At 43.8% G+C, this 23,084-nt stretch overlaps 1 protein-coding gene across 1 annotated transcript in view; it reads right to left on the bottom strand.

Moving 5' to 3' along the window:
- LOC311127729 (calcium-activated potassium channel subunit alpha-1a-like) overlaps positions 1 to 23,084 on the bottom strand; it is a gene marked incomplete at both ends in the record, with an annotated part of 208,256 nt that overhangs the window by 159,633 nt on the left and 25,539 nt on the right. Inside the window, 1 exon segment of the mRNA XM_084159598.1 lies at positions 9,118 to 9,273. Coding sequence (XP_084015724.1) covers positions 9,118 to 9,273 — 156 coding nt within the window.

Here is a 23,084-nt window from a genome sequence, read left to right as displayed (position 1 = left end):
GGACTACTGCAACTCGCTGTTGGCTGGCCTCCCTGCCTGTGCCATTAAACCCCTACAACTCATCCAGAATGCCGCAGCCCGTCTGGTGTTCAACCTTCCCAAGTTCTCTCACGTCACCCCCATCCTCCGCACACTCCACTGGCTTCCAGTTGAAGCTCGCATCCGCTACAAGACCATGGTGCTTGCCTATGGAGCAGTGAGGGGAACGGCACCTCTGTACCTTCAGGCTCTGATCAGTCCCTACACCCAAATGAGAGTATTGCGCTCATCCACCTCTGGCCTGCTGGCTCCCCTTCCTCTGCGGAAGCATAGTTCCCGCTCAGCCCAGTCAAAACTGTTCGCTGCTCTGGCACCCCAATGGTGGAACAAGCTCCCTCACGACGCCAGGACAGCGGAGTCACTCACCACCTTCCGGAGACATTTGAAACCCCACCTCTTTAAGGAATACCTGGGATAGGATAAATGAATCCTTCTACCCCCCCCCCCCCCCTACCCCCCCCCCCCCCCCCCCCCCCCCCCAATTGTAAAGTGGTTATCCCACTGGCTATAGGGTGAACGCACCAATTTGTGAGTCGCTCTGGCTAAGAGCGTCTGCTAAATGACGTTAATGTGCCCTTGAGCAAGGCACTTAACCCTAATTGCTCCTGTAAGTCGCTCTGGATAAGAGCGTCTGCTAAATGACTAAAATGTAAATGTAAATATCTGTGAAGAGCACAGGGCGCCAGTGGCGAATTTGCCAATCTTGGTGTTCTCTGGCAAATGCCAAACGTCCTGCACGGTGTTGGGCTGTAAGCACAACCCCCACCTGTGGACATCGGGCCCTCATACCACCCTCATGGAGTCTGTTTCTGACCGTTTGAGCAGACACATGCACAATTGTGGCCTGCTGGAGGTCATTTTGCAGGGCTCTGGCAGTGCTCCTCCTGCTCCTCCTTGCACAAAGGCGGAGGTAGCAGTCCTGCTGCTGGGTTGTTGCCCTCCTACGGCCTCCTCCACGTCTCCTGATGTACTGGCCTGTCTCCTGGTAGCGCCTCCATGCTCTGGATACTACGCTGATAGACACAGCAAACCTTCTTGCCACAGCTCGCATTGATGTGCCATCCTGGATGAGCTGCACTACCTGAGCCACTTGTGTGGGTTGTAGACTCCGTCTCATGCTACCACTAGAGTGAAAGCACCGCCAGCATTCAAAAGTGACCAAAACATCAGCCAGGAAGCATAGGAACTGAGAAGTGGTCTGTGGTCACCACCTGCAGAACCACTCCTTTATTGGGGGTGTCTTGCTAATTGCCTATAATTTCCACCTGTTGTCTATTCCATTTGCACAACAGCATGTGAAATTTATTGTCAATCAGTGTTGCTTCCTAAGTGGACAGTTTGATTTCACAGAAGTGTGATTGACTTGGAGTTACATTGTGTTGTTTAAGTGTTCCCTTTATTTTTTTGAGCAGTGTATATTCCAGACAGACAGACAGAGCAGGCAGGCTAGAGAGAGAGAGAGAGAGAGAGAGAGAGAGAGAGAGAGAGAGAAGAATTCTCAGACAGAGAATTCTCAGAGAGAGAGAGAGAGAATACTTCTCAGAGAAAGAGAGAGAGAGAGAGAACTGCATTGTCTCTTCTGTTTTATCTGGGTGCACAGGGGGGGGGGGGACATACTGCTGATGATAAACAGATAAGCTTTTTAGAGATAGAGATGAGCTTAGGGAGTATATTGTAATCAAATCAACCTTAAGGCTTTGTTTGATCTTTTCCTATCTGTAAAGACGGGCCTCAGGCGTCCCTGCTGCAAAATAACAGCTATATTAAGACTGGCATTCTGAGGGGACACCTACAGTTGAAGTCGGAAGTTTACATACAGCTTAGCCAAATACATTTAAACTCTGTTTTTCACAATTCCTGACATTTAATCCCAGTAAAAATGACCTGTCTTAGGTCAGTTAGGATCACCACTTTATTTTAAGAATGTGAAATGTCAGAACAATAGCAGAGAGAATTATTTATTTCAGCTTTTATTTCTTTCATCACATTCCCAGTGGGTCAGAAGTTCACATACACTCAATTAGTATTTGGTAGCATTGCCTTTCAATTGTTTAACTTGGGTCAAACTTTTTGGGTAGCCTTCCACAAGCTTCCCAAAATAAGTTGGGTGAATTTTGTCCCATTTCTCGTGACAGAGCTGGTGTAACTGAGTCAGGTTTGTAGGCCTCCTTGCTCGCACACGCTTTTTCAGTTCTGCCCACACATTTTCTATAGGATTGAGGTCAGGGCTTTGTGATGGCCACTCCAATACCTTGACTTTGTTGTCCTTAAGCCATTCTGCCACAACTTTGGAAGTATGCTTGGGGTCATTGTCCATTTGGAAGACCCATTTGCGACCAAGCTTTAACTTCCTGACTGATGTCTTGAGATGTTGCTTCAATATATCCACATAATTTTCCTTCCTCATGATGCCATCTATTTTGTGAAGGGCACCAGTCCCTCCTGCAGCAAAGCACCCCCACAGCATGATGCTGCCACCCCCGTGCTTCACGGTTGGGATGGTGTTCTTCGGCTTGCAAAACATTATGGCCAAAAAGTTATATTTTTGTTTCATCAGACCAGAGGACATTTCTCCCAAAAGTACGATCTTTGTCCGCATGTGCAGTTGCGAACCGTAGTCTGGCTTTTTTATGGCGGTTTTGGAGCAGTGGCTTCTTCCTTGCTGAGCGATGTCGATATAGGACTAGTTTTACTGTGGATATAGATAATTTTGTACCTGTTTCCTCCAGCATCTTCACAAGGTCCTTTGCTGTTGTTCTGGAATTGATTTGCACTTTTTGCACCAAAGTACGTTAATCTCTAGGAGACAGAACGCGTCTCCTTCCTGAGCGGTATGACGGCTGCGTGGTCCCATGGTGTTTATACTTGTGTACTATTGTTTGTACAGATGAACGTGGTACCTTCAGGCGTTTGGAAATTGCTCCCAAGGATGAACAAGACTTGTGGAGGTCTACAATGTATTTTCTGAGGTCTTGGCTGATTTCTTTTGATTTTCCCATGATGTCAAGCAAAGAGGCACTGAGTTTGAAGGTAGGCCTTGAAATACATCCACAGGCACCTCCAATTGACTCAAATGATGTCAATTAGCCTATCAGAAGCTTCTAAAGCCATGACATCATTTTCTGGAATTTTCCAAGCTGTTTAAAGGCACAGTCAACTTAGTGTATGTAAACTTCTGACCCACAGGAATTGTGATACAGTGAATTATAAGTGAAATAATCTGTCTGTAAACAATTGTTGGAAAAATGACTTGTGTCATGCACAAAGTAGATGTCCTAACCGACTTGCCAAAACTATAGTTTGTTAACAAGACATTTGTGGAGTGGTTGAAAAACAAGTGTGTAAACTTACGACTTCAACTGTATTTGTCAGTCAGTCATGCTCCTGCTGTCTAAAACGTTAACAGACATTTTAGTTTCTGTCTGAGGCACAGACAGAAATGTATCATTAATATCCAATTCTAATCTCTCATGCACTCAAGACCCAAAATACACCCTCAGATGGCCCAGAAATAGGCTTTAATTTGCCCACTAAACAAGCTGACACAGAATACACACATCTGCCATGCTTATTCAAGCTGTTGTTGCCATGGTGACTGACTGGGGCAGTTGGCTCCACTGTGCCATTATTGTTAAGCTGCATTGGAACCCTCGTAGAGATCACACTAGTCCTTATATGATCACACACACTGACACACACACACACACAAACATACACACTGACACAGACACACGTTAACACACACACACACACACACACACACACACACAATGACACTTATTCTCTCTAAATCATCACAGCTGCCAAAACCAACCAGAGAAGGACATTATTCACATAGTGATATGTCGATCAGATGACTTCCCGTCCTGCTCTGTCTTTGGCAGCATCACAACTGGCACCCTATTCCCTATATAGCGCACTACTTTTGACCAGGGTCTATAGGGCTCTGGTCAAAAGTAGTGCACTATGTAGGGAATAGGGTTCCATTTCGGAATCAGCCTTTATCATAGAGGAGAGAACTAGGAAGCTATCTGGCTAAATCCTCATTTAGGAGCCTTTATCCTCTTTTGTTTCCAGCCACAGATTAGAGGACAGGACACACAGTACCAGCATGCCCTGAGACATAGGGGGCTCTATTTTAACAAACCTAACGCAATGGTAAATCTTAGCGCGGGTGGTAGCGTTATAGGTTCGGGGGGTCAGAAATATTTTTGCAATTTTCACAACCGGAATTATGGGCGCAGTAGCTGCTGGTGGTGCGAAAGGGCTACGTTTTGATGAATAAACAAGTTGTGGGTGTGTCGAGGTTTGATACCTCACTGGCCAATCAGAACATGCTTCATGGCTAAATATGTGGTTGCTTCAAGTTGTGTATTTATTGCGTTGTTATCAACTCCAATTACAATGTTAGTCCGTTATAGCATAGCTCGTTAAATAGCCTACCACATATTTGCTAAATGTTTTCAACATGTATGCTGTCTACCTAATTGCATTGCTTCAATATGGAACAACATTGTTAAACATAGGCTATAGCATTCACACTAATATAGGGGCTAGGCCTACTGTAAATTGCAGTCTGGACATGGACATGCCAAACCTAGTCAATAAGCAAGATCAAATTTACTAGGCTATTGATGAGGCCTACATTTCTGATCAAACCAAATAAAAACTAAACAAGTTGTTTTAAATAGGCTGTGTCTAAATACAGTTCCAGGCACCATAATTACTCCCCGTGGGTGTATAATACAGACAAGGCAACTTAGGCTACGGAGGGTTTTACGCACATCCAAACTTTTCACAGGAGCTGGATAAAGATCCAATGTAAAGAGAAAGGAGGAAAGTCCACTCACCGTTATACTGCTCGCCAATGTCAAGTTTTATAAACATCATGGAACCATCTTACAGATCATATTTGCACTTCTCCAGAAATAGCAGACGGCATTGCATTCAAGCCATGTACGGTCTCACCATAAACCCATGGACAGTGAATCTTTGTAATAAGCACGTTTTTTAATCCAATTAAACGAAAAACAATCAATCTGTTTTTTAAACCAACAACAATCTTTCTAAATAGGATCGGGTCAGAAGCATGATATCATAAATCACATCTCTCGTTCCATGAGCATAAGGCAATGTGTGCACACGTAGGCCTAAGGAGGCATGAATGTTTGTCCTATCGATTGAATATAGTTTATTAAATAGTATACAATAACCCTACAATAGGCCTAGTTATAACAAACATGTAGCCAATCACTTTTCTTGGGGGGGGGGGTTCAACATGGAAATATTAGTCTATACACATTGCATTCGCATTTCGAAAATGTACTGCATGTTCGAGCCATGGACAATTGGACATGACCCAAACATTATCATAAGATTAGACTACCATCGCCGTTGATATCTCACTGGGCAGAAACTGGTTGAATCAACATTGTTTCCATGTCAATTCAACCCAAAAAATATATGCGATGACGTTGAATCAACATCGAAAACTCATTGGATTTGCAAAAGGTCATCAACATAAAGGCATTTTGTCCTTTTCACCCAACTTTTAACCTAAATCCAATGACATCGTCATTTTTTGTTGTTGATTTCATGTTGAATTCACGTTAGTTGACCACTCAACCAGATGTAAATCAAAACTAGACGTTGAACTGACGTGCCCAGTGGGATGGCCTGTTAGTGACTTTGCCACGTGAAAGGTAAACAAACAAACAGGCAAATAGCCTAGGCTACAAGCAGATTTAGCACCAAAGACAGAGATTGTAATTCCCGCGATTTGACAGTTAGGTCCAACAGATTTAAGTGAAAGATGCAATTTCTTTAAAAAATGGTAAAGGAAAAATAAGCTGTCTATTGTAATTAGTTGATGTTCCTAAACAGACTTCCTACAGTCACTGACACCTTTTCACAAACTTTTCACAGAAGCTGCATGGATAAAAAATAATGTCCAATATAAAGAAAAACGTGAATGTCTGTTGACAGTTTTGCTGCTCGTGATATTTTAATAAAACTTTGGTTATAGGCTACTGATTAGGCTACTGATTAGGCTACTGATTAGGCTATTGATTAGGCTACTGATTAGGCTACTGATTAGGCTATTGATTAGGCTATTGATTAGGCTACTGATTAGGCTATTGATTAGGCTACTGATTAGGCTACTGATTAGGCTACTGATTAGGCTACTGATTAGGCTATTGATTAGGCTACTGATTAGGCTATTGATTAGGCTACTGATTAGGCTACTGATTAGGCTACTGATTAGGCTACTGATTAGGCTATTGATTAGGCTACTGATTAGGCTACTGATTAGGCTATTGATTAGGCTACTGATTAGGCTACTGATTAGGCTACTGATTAGGCTATTGATTAGGCTACTGATTAGGCTACTGATTAGGCTACTGATTAGGCTATTGATTAGGCTACTGATTAGGCTATTGATTAGGCTACTGTGTGCCTCTGCTGGCAAAATGGATGCCATAACAATTGTGTTACAGCTTTTGGTGAGTCTTAAATATCACCATTAGCACTGCTTGAAATTGGCACATTGTCGCACGTTTTTAAAGGACATACCTCAAATATTTCCACCCCTCCCACCTCAGCACAAGCGAGCTGATACAAGACAGGTAAATGACCAACCCTGGCGCCAGGTTTGGAAAATAACAGAGCGCTGGCTTTTACAAGTCGAAATTGCCAAAGAGTGTGCGTTTGACACTAGCGCCGGTTTAACGCCAGCCGAAAATAGACACCAGGGTGTGTCCCAAATGGCATGCTATTGACCATGGGTCTCTGGTCAAAAGTAGTGTACTAGATAGGGAATATGGTGCCATTTGGGAGACATCCATTATATACTTTTCCGAAACTAGAAACTGTCTGCAACCCTCTTTTTGGACAATGTAATAGCCTGAAAATAATAATTCAAACCGTTTACAATGTGTAGCTAGGCTAACAGTGTTAGAAATGGTTCAATAACCACCATCTTTATACCAGAGGAGGCTGGTGAGGGGAGGATGTCTCACAATAATGTCTGGAATTGAATAATATGTGGTTGATACCATTCCGTTCATTTTGTTCTAGCCATTCCCATGAGCCCATCCTCCTATTTACAGTGCCACCAGCCACCACTGTTTCAAACAGTAAGGGAAGCTGGTGACTTTGCTCTGCTTCACTAAGCCTAGGTGAAACTGCACCATTCTGACAATTAATAAAATGAGAGTTCCTTTATGGTCCATGCTGCTAAAATCATGATTGACAGCCTCCCTCCATCCATGTAGACAGTACAGTGGGCAAGGCCAGCTGGAGGTTGGACTCCAATTGGGACTGGGGAGCAGGGTGGGGATGGAGGGGGGGTGACCGAGGGGATAATGCCCTTTAAACACTGCATCCAGGCTACAGCAGCCATTGGCACACCACTCCCACGTACTCACGCCATTTCATTACGCCCTCCTCCCCAGTCCTCCCCCATCATCACCCGTCCCTAAACTAGCTTTGCTAAGCACTTATAGCCAAATCATCAACGATGGCATCAACCCTTTTAAGGAGCAGATGTACTGCCAACCGCAACCGCTCTGATGCCAAGCTGATATTGCACCTTGCAGAGGATGACTGAGGACAGAGGACTGTCCTTAATTATAGGCCGCCCGGGCTGGCAGGATACACAGGATGGGTCCCAAATGGCACCATATTCCCTATATAGTGCACTATGGGTTTCCGTATGGGCCCTGGTCAAACGTAGGGCACTATAAAGGGAATAGGGTGCCATTTGGGCATGGGACAGGGTTAAAGTGAAATGAGGAGCGTCTCTCTAATCTGATGCTGGTTAAGTCTCTCCTCTTAATCTCACTATACAATATAATGAGGATAACGTAGGATGGAGCAGGGGGGGGGGGGGCATGTGACACACACACACACATACTTTGGCGACCCCTTCCACCGGGCCAGCTGACTATATCTGGGTTCTTCAAATACTATTTAAAATCATTTAAAATACTTTATCTGTACTTGATTGAGCTAGTCTGGCATAACAGACCAATAGAGTAATTCCAAAACTGCAAACCCCTCCCACCTAGCACTCCAGGCCAGATCAAACACTCCAAGTATTTCAAAGATTTCAAATATTGTTTGAACCCAGGTCCGCTGGCTCACCAAAATGTAAACGGATAAACTGTGCTCTCTCACTCTCTCTCTCTCTCTCTCTCTCTCTCTCACTCAGGATAAGGGTATTACGGGATGGGATGGGGGGGGGGGTATGGCCTTAATACTGTCCTATCTCAAATCCACTTCTCCACTTTGTCAGACGTCACCCTGCCTTTGTTGTGACTGACGGATGGTGCAGCTCTATGTCTGTGAGACCATGTCAGGTTATGGTCTGTAAAAGCATCACACTGAGGGAGACACTGTAATTGGCGGCTCTTGACAAAAATATAATATTATTATTTAGCCTAAATGTCGGTTAAGTAAATCCACAGCAAGCAGACATGCATGTGCAACTTCCATTTTCATTTGTATAGACATAAATACAGCAAGTATTTCATTTGCAGCCCTGAAGGTGAGCTTATGTGGCTTGCCAAATTTGTTAAATCATTAACTTCTCATAACGACTAATGCAGCAATTGAACAGGCCCACAGAACAAATGGCATATTCGAGCCATTTGTATAAGAATATTCATAGAAATGGAATGCTGTTTTTCAACGCTTCGGGGATACCACTTTTTAGGCGTCCTCTATATTCCTTATCGACTTTTCCTGACAGGTGACATTCACATGTACCACGCCTTGTGAAAACATAAAGCAACCCAGAACAACAATATGAGACACTAACTCACCCGGACTCTGTCCTAATATGGACACTGTACAGGTTACTATAAAACATGGACCCTCCAGGATTCTGCCCTAATATGGATTCTGTCCCACCAGGACTCGGCCCTAATAGGGACACCATAGAGATGACTATGCAACATGGACTCCCCAGTACTCGGTCCTAATAAGAACACCATCCAGGTGACTATAAAACATGGACTCCCCAGAACTCTGTTCTAATTTGGACACCATACAGATGACTATGCAACATGGACTCACCAGGACTCTGCCCGTCAGTGTCTGGGCTGATATCATGACCCCGGCCCAGTCTTTGACGGAGGTCATCCAGCCCACCTCGCTGAGCGCAGCCACCGTCTCCTTGGTGAGCTTGATGCCATCCCCATAGGAGATAGGGTTGTGGACCCGCTGAGCATTCTGGAAGAGAGAGAGCGAGATGTATGAAAAGAAAGAGATGGAGACAGAGGGGGGTGAGAAAGGAATACAGACAGAGACAGAGAGACAGAGGGAATCAGCATTACTAATCATGGTATTAGATCTTCAGAGCAAATGTCTTGAATGTACTATCACGCTCCACCAGTCTCAAGGCCGGAAGCACAATACATGGTCGAGACCATAGCAGCCTGTTTTGCTTTCAATACATCAACACACACGTTAGCAGGAGACAAGAGAGCAAGGCAAACACTGAGCCAAACATGGGGCTGGGAGACTGTGTCCATGCTTGTGTCTCTCTCGCTCTGTGTGTGTGTGTGTGTGTGTGTGTGTGTGTGTGTGTGTGTGCGTATGCGTGCACGCGCGCGCGTGTGTGTGTGTGTGTATGCCTGCGTCTGTATGTGTGTCTCTGGGAGAACATGAGTATGTGTGAGGAGTGTCTCCATGGTAGCCAAGCAGCCATAGAACACCTCTGCTGCTGCCTCAGGGAGTTTCTGCCTCAGTGAGTGGGCTAGGCTGTATGCTGCCTCAGTGAGTTTCTGCCTCAGCAAGTGTGCTAGGCTGACTGCTGCCTGCTTCAGTGAGTGGGCTAGGCTAGGCTGTCTGCTGCCTCATAGAGTTTAAACGATAAAACCACTTAAACTGGTACAACACTTCCACTAATGGTTACATTGAATATATTGGGTAGAAAGAATTACCATTACATTTTGCGCACATGTACCCTTAAAGGTACCGACCAGTACCATGTGAGTACCTAACAGTGTGTGCCATAAGTGCACCTATAAGTATAACTGTAGAACCTGTCATTGGTTCTACCTGGAATCAGAGTGTTCTTCATGAGAGGCAGAGATAGGCAGTATTTCTGTTGTATTTAAAATACGTATTTTAAACTTCTGAGTATTTTGTATGATATGTATTAGACTGGATTGAACTACACTCCAAATGATATTTGTAACAAAATACTTTCGAAAGCTGAAATGTGTATTTTCAAAATACTTTTCTATACCATTTCTTTATAGCGGTTCACAATTTTGTGGCCCCCTTCCACCCTATATTGGTATCAAAAGTCTGATGGCACTATGGTGTGATAAGAGTGTCTGCTAAATGAACAAAATATAAATGTATATGTAAAAATGAATAATTGCAAATCATGCTGAGTATTACTCTAATGAGCTCTGCCCCGAAACAAGGCCAATGACAATACCCAGTGTGCTTTGCAGTTGTTCATTTTCAAATATACATTTACAATTTGGTCATTTAGCAGACACTGTTATCCAGAGTGACTTACAGTCAGTGCATTCAACTAAGGTAGATAAACAACAACATATCACAGTCATAGCAAGTAAAACGTTTCTGTAACTGTTACTGAGAATGTTGTTGCTGTTCGGGCCGGCTACTTGCAAATGTATTTTTGTATTTTAAAATACAAAATACATGTATTTTAATGATATACAATACTTTGCAAAAGTATGTTATATTTTATTTTGACACATTGTTCTTTAGGGTATTTTGTCATTTTAATTTATAATTTATGCCCATCCCTGATGAAAGGGTCCTAATGGAACTCAAAATGGTTCCCCCATAGGGACATTTTACAAAACCCTGTAACGAGAGGGTTCTTCATGAGGGTTCTACATGATTTAACACATTAATAACACCCATAGAATTTTAACAATATAATATGGCTGACCAGAAGGAAAAAACGGTATGGTTCTTCAAAGGGATCTACAAACAACCTTTCAGATTGAGAAAGGTTATTTATAGAACCATTCTCCATAAAGTTTCTATAAAGAACCATAAAAAAGTGTTCTATATAGCCCCAAAAGGGGATTTAAGAATAGCGGAACCCTTTTTGGGTGCTATATAGAACCTTTTTAATGGTTCTTTATAGAACCTTAGGAAAGGGTTCTTTATAGCACCATACAGGTTCCATTTAGAACTTTATGAGCGTGGTTCTTAATAGAACCCTCAAAAAAGGGTTCTATATACTTTAGCACCAAAAAGGTTTCCGCTATGGTTACAAGTCAAAGAACCCCTCTCTGGTACTATTTAGAAGAAAAAAATGTTTGCGTTCACTACCTCGTGAAGCACCCCGCGGCCCTGCAGCCCCCCCCCCCCCCCCCCCACTGCCAGGCAGCATCCTGCCTGACGCTCCTCGCTTTTCTACCCATAACCCCCGTAGCCTGCACCCCACCGCCCAATGACCTCACTCCGTCAGATGTTGGATGCATCCCAAATGGCACCCTATTTCCTATATAGTGCCCTACTTTTGACCAGGGCCCATAGGGCAGTAGTGCACTATATAGGGAACAGGGTGCCATTTGTGACGCAACCCTATTTTCACAGGAGCTCAGGACCTATGAGGAATCGCTTGATGCAATTTCACTGGGTTCTGAGGAGGTCGAGAGGCAAGTATGAACATGTTCACTGATGGGGGAAATAATAGAATACAACAAGACGCTGTGGTGATTGTGACTTTGTTTTCTCACAGGTGATGGCACTGTGTATGTGTACCTGTGTGCACGTGCGTTTGTGAGTGTACCTATCTGCGTCATCTTCCAACAGCTGGTTAAACAATGCTACGTTTATTGGAGTCAGACTGCTGTGACTGTCGTCTGTTTTGTTGCAGTGTTAATGCCCAGGATTTCAGCATGCCGTGCTCCCAACATGCACTGGGGTTGTTGTGTGTCTACACTGATTGGCTAGCACGGCTTCAAAGCTCTCCCGGCATGTAACTGTACAGCAAGCAGCATGTGCTGTGCCTCTGCTTCAACCATAAACCTTCAGAGAGCTGGGGGATCGCCACTGTTCCGATGGCACTCACACAAAGCACTGAATTTATGAATGGAGAGGCTACCAACACAGAAACAGAATGAATCACACACGCGCACAATTGTTTGTTTGTCTGTGAACAGCAGACAATAACACATAATAACTCTAAAATATGTGAACAGATATAAAGGACATTTCTGAAATGAGAAGGTTATATTATCAGAGGATAGCATTATTCTTTCTGGTCTTTCATGAGGAGATTCAAACCAATCTGAAGTGGTAATACTGACACTGATAATAATATGTAGAAAACCCCCCCAAAATGAACAAACCCAGCTTGTTGTTGTTGTGGTTGTTTGTGTTTTTGTTGCTGCAGATCGTCTTTAGGGAAGTACTGTAACAGTTGCGGAACGGAAAACAGCATATTTAGTCTTATTTAGTGTCACTGTAATGCTGTGAAATCTAGGTTGCGTCCCAAATGGCATCCTATAACTTACATAATGCACTACTTTTGACCACAGCCCTATGGGCCCTATACAGACCTATGGGCCCTAGTCGAAAGTAGTGCACTATGTAGGGAATAGTGTGCCATTTGGGACGCATATTTAATCTTGTTAGAAGGAGCTATTATTCAGAGCAAAGTCCAGGATCCAGTTGCAGAGGGAGGTGTTTAGTCCCAGGATCCTTAGCTTAGTGATGAGCTTTGAGGGCACTATGATGTTGAACGCTGAGCTGTAGTCAATTAATAGCATTCTCACGTAGGACAAGAGGAACACTATGATGTTGTATTCGGCACATGTGACAAATACAATTTTATTTTATTTGATAATTGATCAGTTCGGTGATGCCTAAATTCTACACACCTGGTCTTCCAGGTTGGTTCAATCAGAAACATGATGTACCTGCGGTACTCCAGGACCAGGGTTGCCTAATCCTGTCCTTTTGTCTGGCCAGGGACATGCTCCTGCTGACACAGAGGCCAGGGCTCCATCCCAAATGGAAACCTATTTCTAATGCAGTGCACTACTTTTGAACAGGGCCTGTAATAGTGCACTGTATAGGAAACAGGGTGCCATTTGGCACACAGACAGACCTGATAACCCTGTTAGAAAAGGAACTGGAGATGATGTCTTTGTTCCTGGATCCTCGAGGGCAGGGGTATTCAACTCCTACCCTGCGAAGTCCAGAGCCTGCTGGTTTTCTGTTCTACCTGATAATTAATTGCACCCACCTGGTGTCCCAGGTTTAAATCAGTCACTGATTATAGGGGAACAATTAAAAAACTGGCTTCAAGGTCCAGGACTGGGGCATACTTTCTGAGCACTCTAGTTGGTAGAGCATGGCGTTTGCAACGCCAGGGTTGTGGGTTCGATTCCCACGGGGGGCCAGTATGAAAAAATAAAAAAATAATGTATGCACTAACTGTAAGTCGCTCTGGATAAGAGCGTCTGCCAAATGACTTAAATGTAAATGTAGTTCCTCCATACAGTTATTGAGACGGAAAGGTTTTAGTACAGGTTGTCACTCTCAGACATGTTTCTGTCTCTATTGACAAGAATGTGAGGAACGCTCTCCCATTTAATACGACCAGTAAAAGATGAGATGTGTAGGCTTTCGTTTTGTTCATGTCTCCTATCAGCTTGCCTTAGTTACTGAGTCGGGGAGGCGAGGACAGTAGAGGAGGAAGGGAGGAGAGGGCATTTCAATTGAATCTCAGTTAGTCGTATCTGGCTAAGAGGATCAGGATAAGTGGATCTGTGTTAGGGGGAAAGTGAGACACTAGTGAGAGGGGAAGATGTGTGTTTGTGTCGTCTCTGTGGCGCCTTATCAGATTGACTTGCTTGATTGAAATTTAAAGGCAATGTTCCCCCATTAGAGGACACTACATTCACGGTAAACACTGCATATGTCGACTCAATCTGAAATTACCTTAACCTAGCAGTCAAACAAGGAAATGGTTCCAATCGTTTTTCCACCATTCATTTTTCCCATAGGGGATTTTAGAAACACTTAAAATAAGGGCTGTGTTTTGTGTTTGCTTACCCTGGCATGACGTTTTGATAACCGTGTAATTCTCTAAGACAAGGTGACTCATGACATTCAAACAGCACCTGGTTAATTTGTACCCTGAACGTACTTCAGAGATAATGACTGATGAAGGAAAAGTAAAGTGCCATTAAATACATATAATTGGCTTCAAACTGTGATCCTCTCAGATAGTTAATGACTAGGTCTAAAAATGTAGCATGAAAAAGTCGTTCTCTATGAATTTTTTATGTCAGAAATGGCAGAGTTCAGAGATTAATGGCCAGTGGTGATATTAGACATCCCTCAGACCAATTAGTATAGTGAAAAGATCCCCTCATAAATCAAAGATGGCCGCCCAGCTTAATCCTCAGGGAACAAAATGACTGTTCTCACCTTCAGGAGACCAAAGTGGACTCCAATGTGAAGATCCTGCCGCCTTTTCATTTCTACTGGATTCCCAACTTCCCAATCAAGGCAAATTGGGTAGATTTATAATTCCACTAATTAATATAGAATGAATGAAGTGAACATATCAGTGAAATTTGCATTGATGGATGTAACTTGTGATGATGCAGACTCCCGCCAGAAATACACAGTTAGTAGTTTTTGTAATTTTATCAGTAACTTACTGTATTAATCAACAGTATGATACTGTATAAACTGAATACAGTAGATTACTGTAGAATGGACAGTAATGTACATTTGTTTTACAACACACTGTAAGACCTTTCTGTAATTTCAACTGTCTATTTATTCATGTTCAGACGAGAGCTTGCGTTTATATGTGTTAGCGATGGCGCTTCATTACATTCAGGCTTAGATCAAGTCATTACGTTGCTTATTTTGACTAAAAACCACAGTTCAGTTTGTAACAGAGTCTCATGACATGATGGGTGGGTGTCCTACAGAGCGCGTCCACTACTTTAGCTGTGTAGTGCACGCGCAGTGTTTAGAATCATCTATTTTGAAATGTCAGTGACATAATATTACGTTTCGTGCTATTTAAAATGTATAATATTGTTACCATCATATTTGTTGATGTATAATAAATGTGTTTTTGTATCTCGTTTTGAGTTGTCTTTTTTGTTTCATGTGAGGATAGTTATGGATCCACCTGTTATTGGTATTTCCAATGGGACCATTTCCTGTTTAGAGGTCTTCTTTGGTCCAAAAAGTTGGACCCGAACCCAAGGGCAATCAGATCCAGACCCGAACGGACCCAATCATTTTTTTTAAAGGCGGACCCGGACCCGAACAATCAGACCCGAACCCAAATGGACCTGACAACAACCAGACCTAGACCCGACCCATACCCTAATGGGTCCGGATCTAGATCAGACCCGATTGGACCCGAGTGACAAAAAAATAAGGTTTATCTGCTCTTCTGGTTAACAAATACAGTTGAAGTGTTGTAGTGTTGTAGTACTCCAGACCACATACAGTTGAAGTCGGAAGTTTACATACACTTAGGTTGGAGTCATTACAACTTGTTTTTCAACCACTCCACCAATTTCTTGATAACAAACTATAGTTTTGGCAAGTCGGTTAGGACATCTACTTTGTGCATGACACAAGTAATTTTTCCAACAATTGTTTACAGACAGATTATTTCACTTATAATTCACCGTATCACAATTCCAGTGGGTCAGACGTTTACATACACTAAGTTGACTGTGCCTTTAAACAGCTTTGAAAATTCCAGAAAATGATGTCATGGCTTTAGAAGATTCTGACATCATTTGAGTCAATTGGAGGTGTACCTGTGGATGTATTTCAAGGCCTAACTTCAAACTCAGTGGCTCTTTGCTTGACATCATGGGAAAATCAATAGAAATCAGCCAAGACCTCCGAAGAAAAATTGTAGACCTCCACAAGTCTGGTTCATCCTTGGGAGCAATTTCCAAACGCCTGAATGTACCACATTCATCTGTACAAACAATAGTACGCAAGTATAAACACCATGGGACCACGCAGCTGTCATACCGCTCAGGAAGGAGACGCGTTCTGTCTCCTAGAGATGAATGTACTTTGGTGCGAAAAGTGCAAATCAATCCCAGAACAACAGCAAAGGACCTTGTGAAATGCTGGAGGAAACAGGTACAAAAGTATCTATATCCACAGTAAAACAAGTCCTATATCGACATAACCTGAAAGGCCGCTCAGCAAGGAAGAAGCCACTGCTCCAGAACCGCCATAAAAAAGCCAGACTACGGTTTGCAACTGCACATGTGGACAAAGATCGTACTTTTTGGAGAAATGTCCTCTGGTCTGATGAAACAAATATAGAACTATTTGGCCATAATGACCATCGTTATGTTTGGAGGAAAAGGGGGGCACGCTTGCAAGCCGAAGAAACACCATCCCAACCGTGAAGCACGGGGTGGCAGCATCATTCTGTGGGGGTGCTTTGCTGCAGGAGGGACTGGTGCACTTCACAAAATAGATGGCATCATGAGGAAGGAAAATTATGTGGATATATTGAAGCAACATCTCAAGACATCAGTCAGGAAGTTAAAGCTTGGTCGCAAATGGGTCTTCCAAATGGACAATGACCCCAAGCATACTTCCAAAGTTGTGGCAAAATGGCTTAAGGACAACAAAGTCAAGGTATTGGAGTGGCCATCACAAAGCCCTGACTTCAATCCTATAGAAGATTTGTGGGCAGAACTGAAAAAGCGTGTGTGAGCAAGGAGGCCTATGAACCTGACTCAGTTACACCAGCTCTGTCAGGAGGAATGGGCCAAAATTCCCCCAACTTATGGTGGGAAGCTTGTGGAAGGCTACCTGAAACGTTTGACCCACGTTAAACAATTTAAAGGCAATGCTACCAAATACTAATTGAGTGTATGTAAACTTCTGACCCCACTGGGAATGTGATGAAAGAAATAAAAGCAGAAAATAAAGCATTCTCTCTACTATTATTCTGACATTTCACATTCTTAAAATAAAGTGGTGATCCTAACTGACCTAAAACAGGGAATTTTTCCTAGGATTAAATGTCAGGTATTGTGAAAAACTGAGTTTAAATGTATTTGGTTAAGGTGTATGTAAACTTCCGACTTCAACTGTAGGTCTTTATATGTTGGATTTCTCATCTATAAGTCAATAAATACACCTTATTAGAGTAAAATAAATATGGTATAGGCTATGCAGAGCCGTGGTTGGGTCCACTCGGGTCTATCAGCTGTAGTTACATAGAACCGAGACCCGATGACAATCAAACAGGCCCCGACCCGGACCCGAGGGAAAAGTTAGAACTTTGGACCCGGATCTCGGGTATTCAAGTTTGGGTGGACCTGTGAAGCCCTCCATCTCATCTAAGTCGAAAGGGCTGGTCGTGTATGGTAGGCCTATTTCACTCCTGTTAGTGAGTCTTTTTGCAGTTTTTATGTACATTTTGCATTGATGAAAGCCAGGGTATAAACAAATTGTTTAGAAAAATGACTTTGTTAATTAGTAACATCAATTGAACATTAAACCGCAATTTTGTATATTCTCGTAACACTATACATCATTAATCATTGCAATATCACTAGCTTTGTAAATTATCTGCTTTCTGACTATTTGATACATTATGCAGTCTCTTCTAAATTTAGGTTACACTTTCATCCAAACTAAATCTAGGCTCTACCACATCGGACATTAGACATGATTGATCAGCACTATAATCTCTGGATCCTTCAACATCATTTCTTAAAGGAAGGAGACATTAAACAGGAATAGAACATGCAGCCCTTGATACAATTTCTGCAGAAGTCTTTGCATTATTCAAAAACATATTAATACATATGTCACAAGATCTCAATTATAAATTAATCCGTTCTCTATGATGAAGAACTAAAAGATAAGGAAGCATCTACAAAAATAAAATAATAATATTAAAGTAACTGTTATTACCACTGTTTGGGTTATAGTCCAATAAATGCCAATATTTTGCCAGTTATTTAACAAAAAACTCACATTGCTTAGTGCTTACTCATATAATATTACACTTCTGTAACTGCTAAACTTGCACATTTCCAGAATATCTCCATTCATCCCATTCTTGTTTTGACCCATAATCATTTTCAATCAGAGACTGTGTAGGCATAAGTTCAGCAGTTAGAGAAGGGTAATATAACATTATGAGTAAAACACATCATTCACACATAACAAGAATAGCTTTTTCCATGTAAGAATGCAACACAATCTCTCTCTTGCGCGTGCTCTCTCTCTCTCTCTCTCTGTCTCCCTCTCTTTGTGAAAATCTGATCAGGAAAAGCATTTACAGAGCACATTTTAAAGACGCCCAAAACCTAGTGTTACATAAGGCATTTAATATGCCTAATTTCAATCATTCTCATTTGCTGAATATTACTATATATTCCTTAAGAGTCAATTTAAGTAACATAATAAAGAAATCCTCATCAAAATCCATCAGTTTAAGCTAGAGATATCAGTTTTGCATGGGCTGCGTCTCAATCCACCGCATCCGCCTATGTCAGCCTTCCGCATCTGCGGTGGAAGGTGGCCGAGTTACAGCGCTGTTTGTCAGACAATGAGACATCCGAAAATCGGCCTTCTCATGAAAACGTCTGTTTTCCATAGAGTGGCTTGGCCACAATAGTGTTCTCCGTTTTGCTCTACGACGCCCACAAGTGTCACGGGACTCGTCTGAAGGTAACCCATACAAACGAATGGAAGTATGGACGTTTTGTGGCAACAAGGGGTTAAATATACAGTGGGGAAAAAAAGTATTTAGTCAGCCACCAATTGTGAAAGTTCTCCCACTTAAAAAGATGAGAGAGGCCTGTAATTTTCATCATAGGTACACGTCAACTATGACAGACAAAATGAGATTTTTCTTTCCAGAAAATCACATTGTAGGATTTTTAATGAATTTATTTGCAAATTATGGTGGAAAATAAGTATTTGGTCACCTACAAACAAGCAAGATTTCTGGCTCTCACAGACCTGTAACTTCTTCTTTAAGAGGCTCCTCTGTCCTCCACTCGTTACCTGTATTAATGGCACCTGTTTGAACTTGTTATCAGTATAAAAGACACCTGTCCACAACCTCAAACAGTCACACTCCAAACTCCACTATGGCCAAGACCAAAGAGCTGTCTGTCACGATCGTCAGGGAGAGACCAAGGCGCAGCCTTGAATGCGAACATTATATTTATTAGAATGATCACACGATCAAAACAACAGACGAAAACGTGATGTCTACGGTTGAACACAAACCAAATAAGAACAAGAAACCACAAACACAAAGTGAAAGAAAGACAGTTAAATATGGCTCCCAATCAGAGACAACCAGCTGACACTCGTTGCCTCTGATTGGGAGTCACTCAGGCCAACATAGAAATACAAACATAGAATTACACACCCTGGCTCAACATAACAGTGTCCCCAGAGCCAGGGCGTGACAGTACCCCCCCTAAAGGCGCGGACTCCGACCGCGCCAACTAAATACCACAGGGGAGGGACCGGGTGGGCACCGGCTCCGGGCCTGATCCCCACTCCCTCTCCAACCCCCCAAAGTACCCCTGGTCCGGGCTGTCCCCGCTGGCCGGAGCTGGACTGCACACTGATGGAGCGGATTGCTCTAGCTCCGGCGTAACGCATCTGACCGGTGCCGGACCAGGCACCAGTGGAACAGGCACGGGCCGTGCCGGACCGACGACGCACACCACTGGCTTGGTGTGGGGAACAGGCACGGGCCGTGCTGGACTGACGACGCACACCACTGGCTTGGTGTGGGGAGCAGGAGCGGGCCGGACAGGGCTGACGAAACGCACCATTGACTTGGTGCGGGGAGCAGGCCGGGCCGAGCTGGCGACACGCACCGTAGACTTGGTGCGGGGAGCAGGAACGGGCCGAGCCGGCCTGACGAAACGCACCACAGACTTGGTGCGGGGAGCAGGAATGGGCCGGACTGGGCTGGCGACGCGCACCACAGACTTGGTGCGGAGAGCAGGAACGGGCCGGACAGGGCTGACGAAACGCACCACAGACTTGGTGCGGGGAGCAGGAATGGGCCGAGCCGGGCTGACGAAGCGCACCACTGACTTGGTGCGGGGAGCAGGAACGGACCGAGCCGGGCTGACGAAGCGCACCACTGACTTGGTGCGGGGAGCAGGAACGGGCCGAGCCGGGCTGACGAAGCGCACCACTGACTTGGTGCGGGGAGCAGGAACAGACCGGACCGTACTGGGGACACACACCACTGGCCCTACATCGGGATCTGGAACGGGCCGGACCGGACTGGTAACACACCCCAGTACCGCTCGCCGTGCCTCTCCACCTTCCATCCCCTCTTCGACCAGTGGCCCCCGTAACCTGGCGGCCTCCTCTGCCAACCCGCTGGACCGCTCTATCGCGGCCTCCTGCTGCCCCGACGTCGTGAGCCCCCCCCTAAAAATGTTCTGGGGGTCTCTCCTCCCCGTGGGCCAGGCCTCTATCGTTCTCGCCCAACTCTCGCTCTTCTGTCTCCAACTCCCGCTATTCAGCTCCTCAATGGGCTTGACCCAGTCGAAGCTCTTCCTCAACTGTTCCCAAGTCCACCCTCTCTGCTCCTCACTAGGCTTGACCCAGTCGAGGTTGCCACGGAGATCTGCTAGCGATGGCTCCTGGACACGCTGCTTGGTCCGGTTTTGGTGGTTTCTTCTGTCACGATCGTCAGGGAGAGACCAAGGCGCAGCGTTGAATGCGAACATTATATTTATTAGAATGATCACACGATCAAAACAACAGACGAAAACGTGATGTCTACGGTTGAACACAAACCAAATAAGAACAAGAAACCACAAACACAAAGTGAAAGACAGACAGTTAAATATGGCTCCCAATCAGAGACAACCAGCTGACACTCGTTGCCTCTGATTGGGAGTCACTCAGGCCAACATAGAAATACAAACATAGAATTACACACCCTGGCTCAACATAACAGTGTCCCCAGAGCCAGGGCGTGACACTGTCAAAGGACACCAGAAACACAATTGTAGACCTGCACCAGGCTGGGAAGACTGAATATGCAGTAGGTAAGCAGCTTGGTTTGAAGAAATCAACTGTGGGAGCAATTATTAGGAAATGGAAGACTCGATCTGGGGCTCCACGCAAGATCTCACCCCGTGGGGTCAAAATGATCACAAGACAAAATCCCAAAACCACACGGGGGGACCTAGTGAATGACCTGCAGAGAGCTGGGACCTAAGTAACAAAGCCTACCATCAGTAACACACTACGCCGCCAGGGACTCAAATCCTGCAGTGCCAGACGTGTCCCCCTGCTTAAGCCAGTACATGTCCAGGCCCGTCTGAAGTTTGCTAGAGTGCATTTGGATGATCCAGAAGAGGATTGGGAGAATGTCATATGGTCAGATGAAACCAAAATAGAACTTTTTGGTAAAAACTCAACTCGTCGTGTTTGGAGGACAAAGAATGCTGAGTTGCATCCAAAGAACACCATACCTACTGTGAAGCATGGCGGTGGAAACATCATGCTTTGGGGCTGTTTTTCTGCAAAGGGACCAGGACGACTGATCCGTGTAAAGGAAACAATGAATGGGGCCATGTATCGTGAGATTTTGAGTGAAAACCTCCTTCCATCAGCAAGGGCATTGAAGATGAAACGTGGCTGGGTCTTTCAGCATGACAACGATCCCAAACACACCGCCCGGGCAACGAAGGAGTGGCTTCGTAAGAAGCATTTCTAGGTCCTGGAGTTGCCTAGCCAGTCTCCAGATCTCAACCCCATAGAAAATCTTTGGAGGGAGTTGAAAGTCCGTGTTGCCCAGCGACAGCCCCAAAACATCACTGCTCTAGAGGAGATCTGCATGGAGGAATGGGCCAAAATACAGTGTGTGTGAAAACCTTGTGAAGACTTACAGAAAACGTTTGACCTATGTCATTGCCAACAAAGAGTATATAACAAAGTATTGAGAAACTTTTGTTATTGACCAAATACTTATTTTCCACCATAATTTGCAAATAAATTCATTAAAAATCCTACAATGTGATTTTCTGGATATTTTCTTCTCATTTTGTCTGTCATAGTTGACGTGTACCTATGATGAAAATTACAGGCCTCTCTCATCTTTTTAAGTGGGAGAACTTGCACAATTGGTGGCTGACTAAATACTTTTTTTCCCCACTGTAGATATGTGTCCAAAAAACTACAATATTTCCTGAGCTTTCTTATTATCTCCTAGATATACGACAGACACTTCAAAACCTTATTCATTATTTATTTTTGGACTGTCTTTTTTGCCAATTATGAATTTGCAATTCAATGCGTTTCTATGTGCTATAGTAGTAAAGGCCAAATGCATTATTTTATTTTAAAAAAATACATATGTTTTTTATACCTACAGGGTTCCTAAAAATCAAATAGCAAAATGATCCATGGCATGACCATGGTATGACCATCTTAAAACAATTTCATATGTTAGCTTAGTAGAATCCCCCCCTGTATCTATTAGAAATTTTGTAGGTCCAAGTTTGGATTAAATCTCAGTAAAAAAACCTAGCGGGTTTTTTGCCACAATTTTACAGGCTACTCTAGTAAGGGTAAAACAGATCCTTGCTCTACTGAGAAGACTGATTTTAAATGTAGAGCTAGGAGCAGTTTCACTCCAGTACTGGTAACTTATAGGATCACTTGCAGGAAACAAAATGGCACAGGAATAGCAGCCAAATCATAGAACGTAGTATACTGTAACTATATGGCATTCAGTACTACCCCCACAGATGACCTTCATTCCAAGTTATCTACTGGCCATTATCCCTAACAGAGTATGAGTATTCTCTCAGGGAATGGCAGAGAGGATTAACAGTGTGGTCAGCTGACTTCCTGAGCTAAAGTATCAGTGTGTTAATGTTATGACATGCCTATGGTGTGTAAATATATTGTGTGCCTATGGTGTGATAATGGACCTACGTGTGTATATGGTCTGATCCCTTTGGCAGACCAGACACAGATCGCCCTCCCTCCATCTCTCTTCCTCCCTCCAT

The sequence above is a fragment of the Coregonus lavaretus genome, assembly GCF_964263955.1.
Source record: "Coregonus lavaretus genome assembly, chromosome: 1".
In the NCBI taxonomy this organism is placed as follows: Eukaryota; Metazoa; Chordata; class Actinopteri; order Salmoniformes; family Salmonidae; genus Coregonus; species Coregonus lavaretus.
This window is presented reverse-complemented; position numbering and strand designations above follow the sequence as displayed.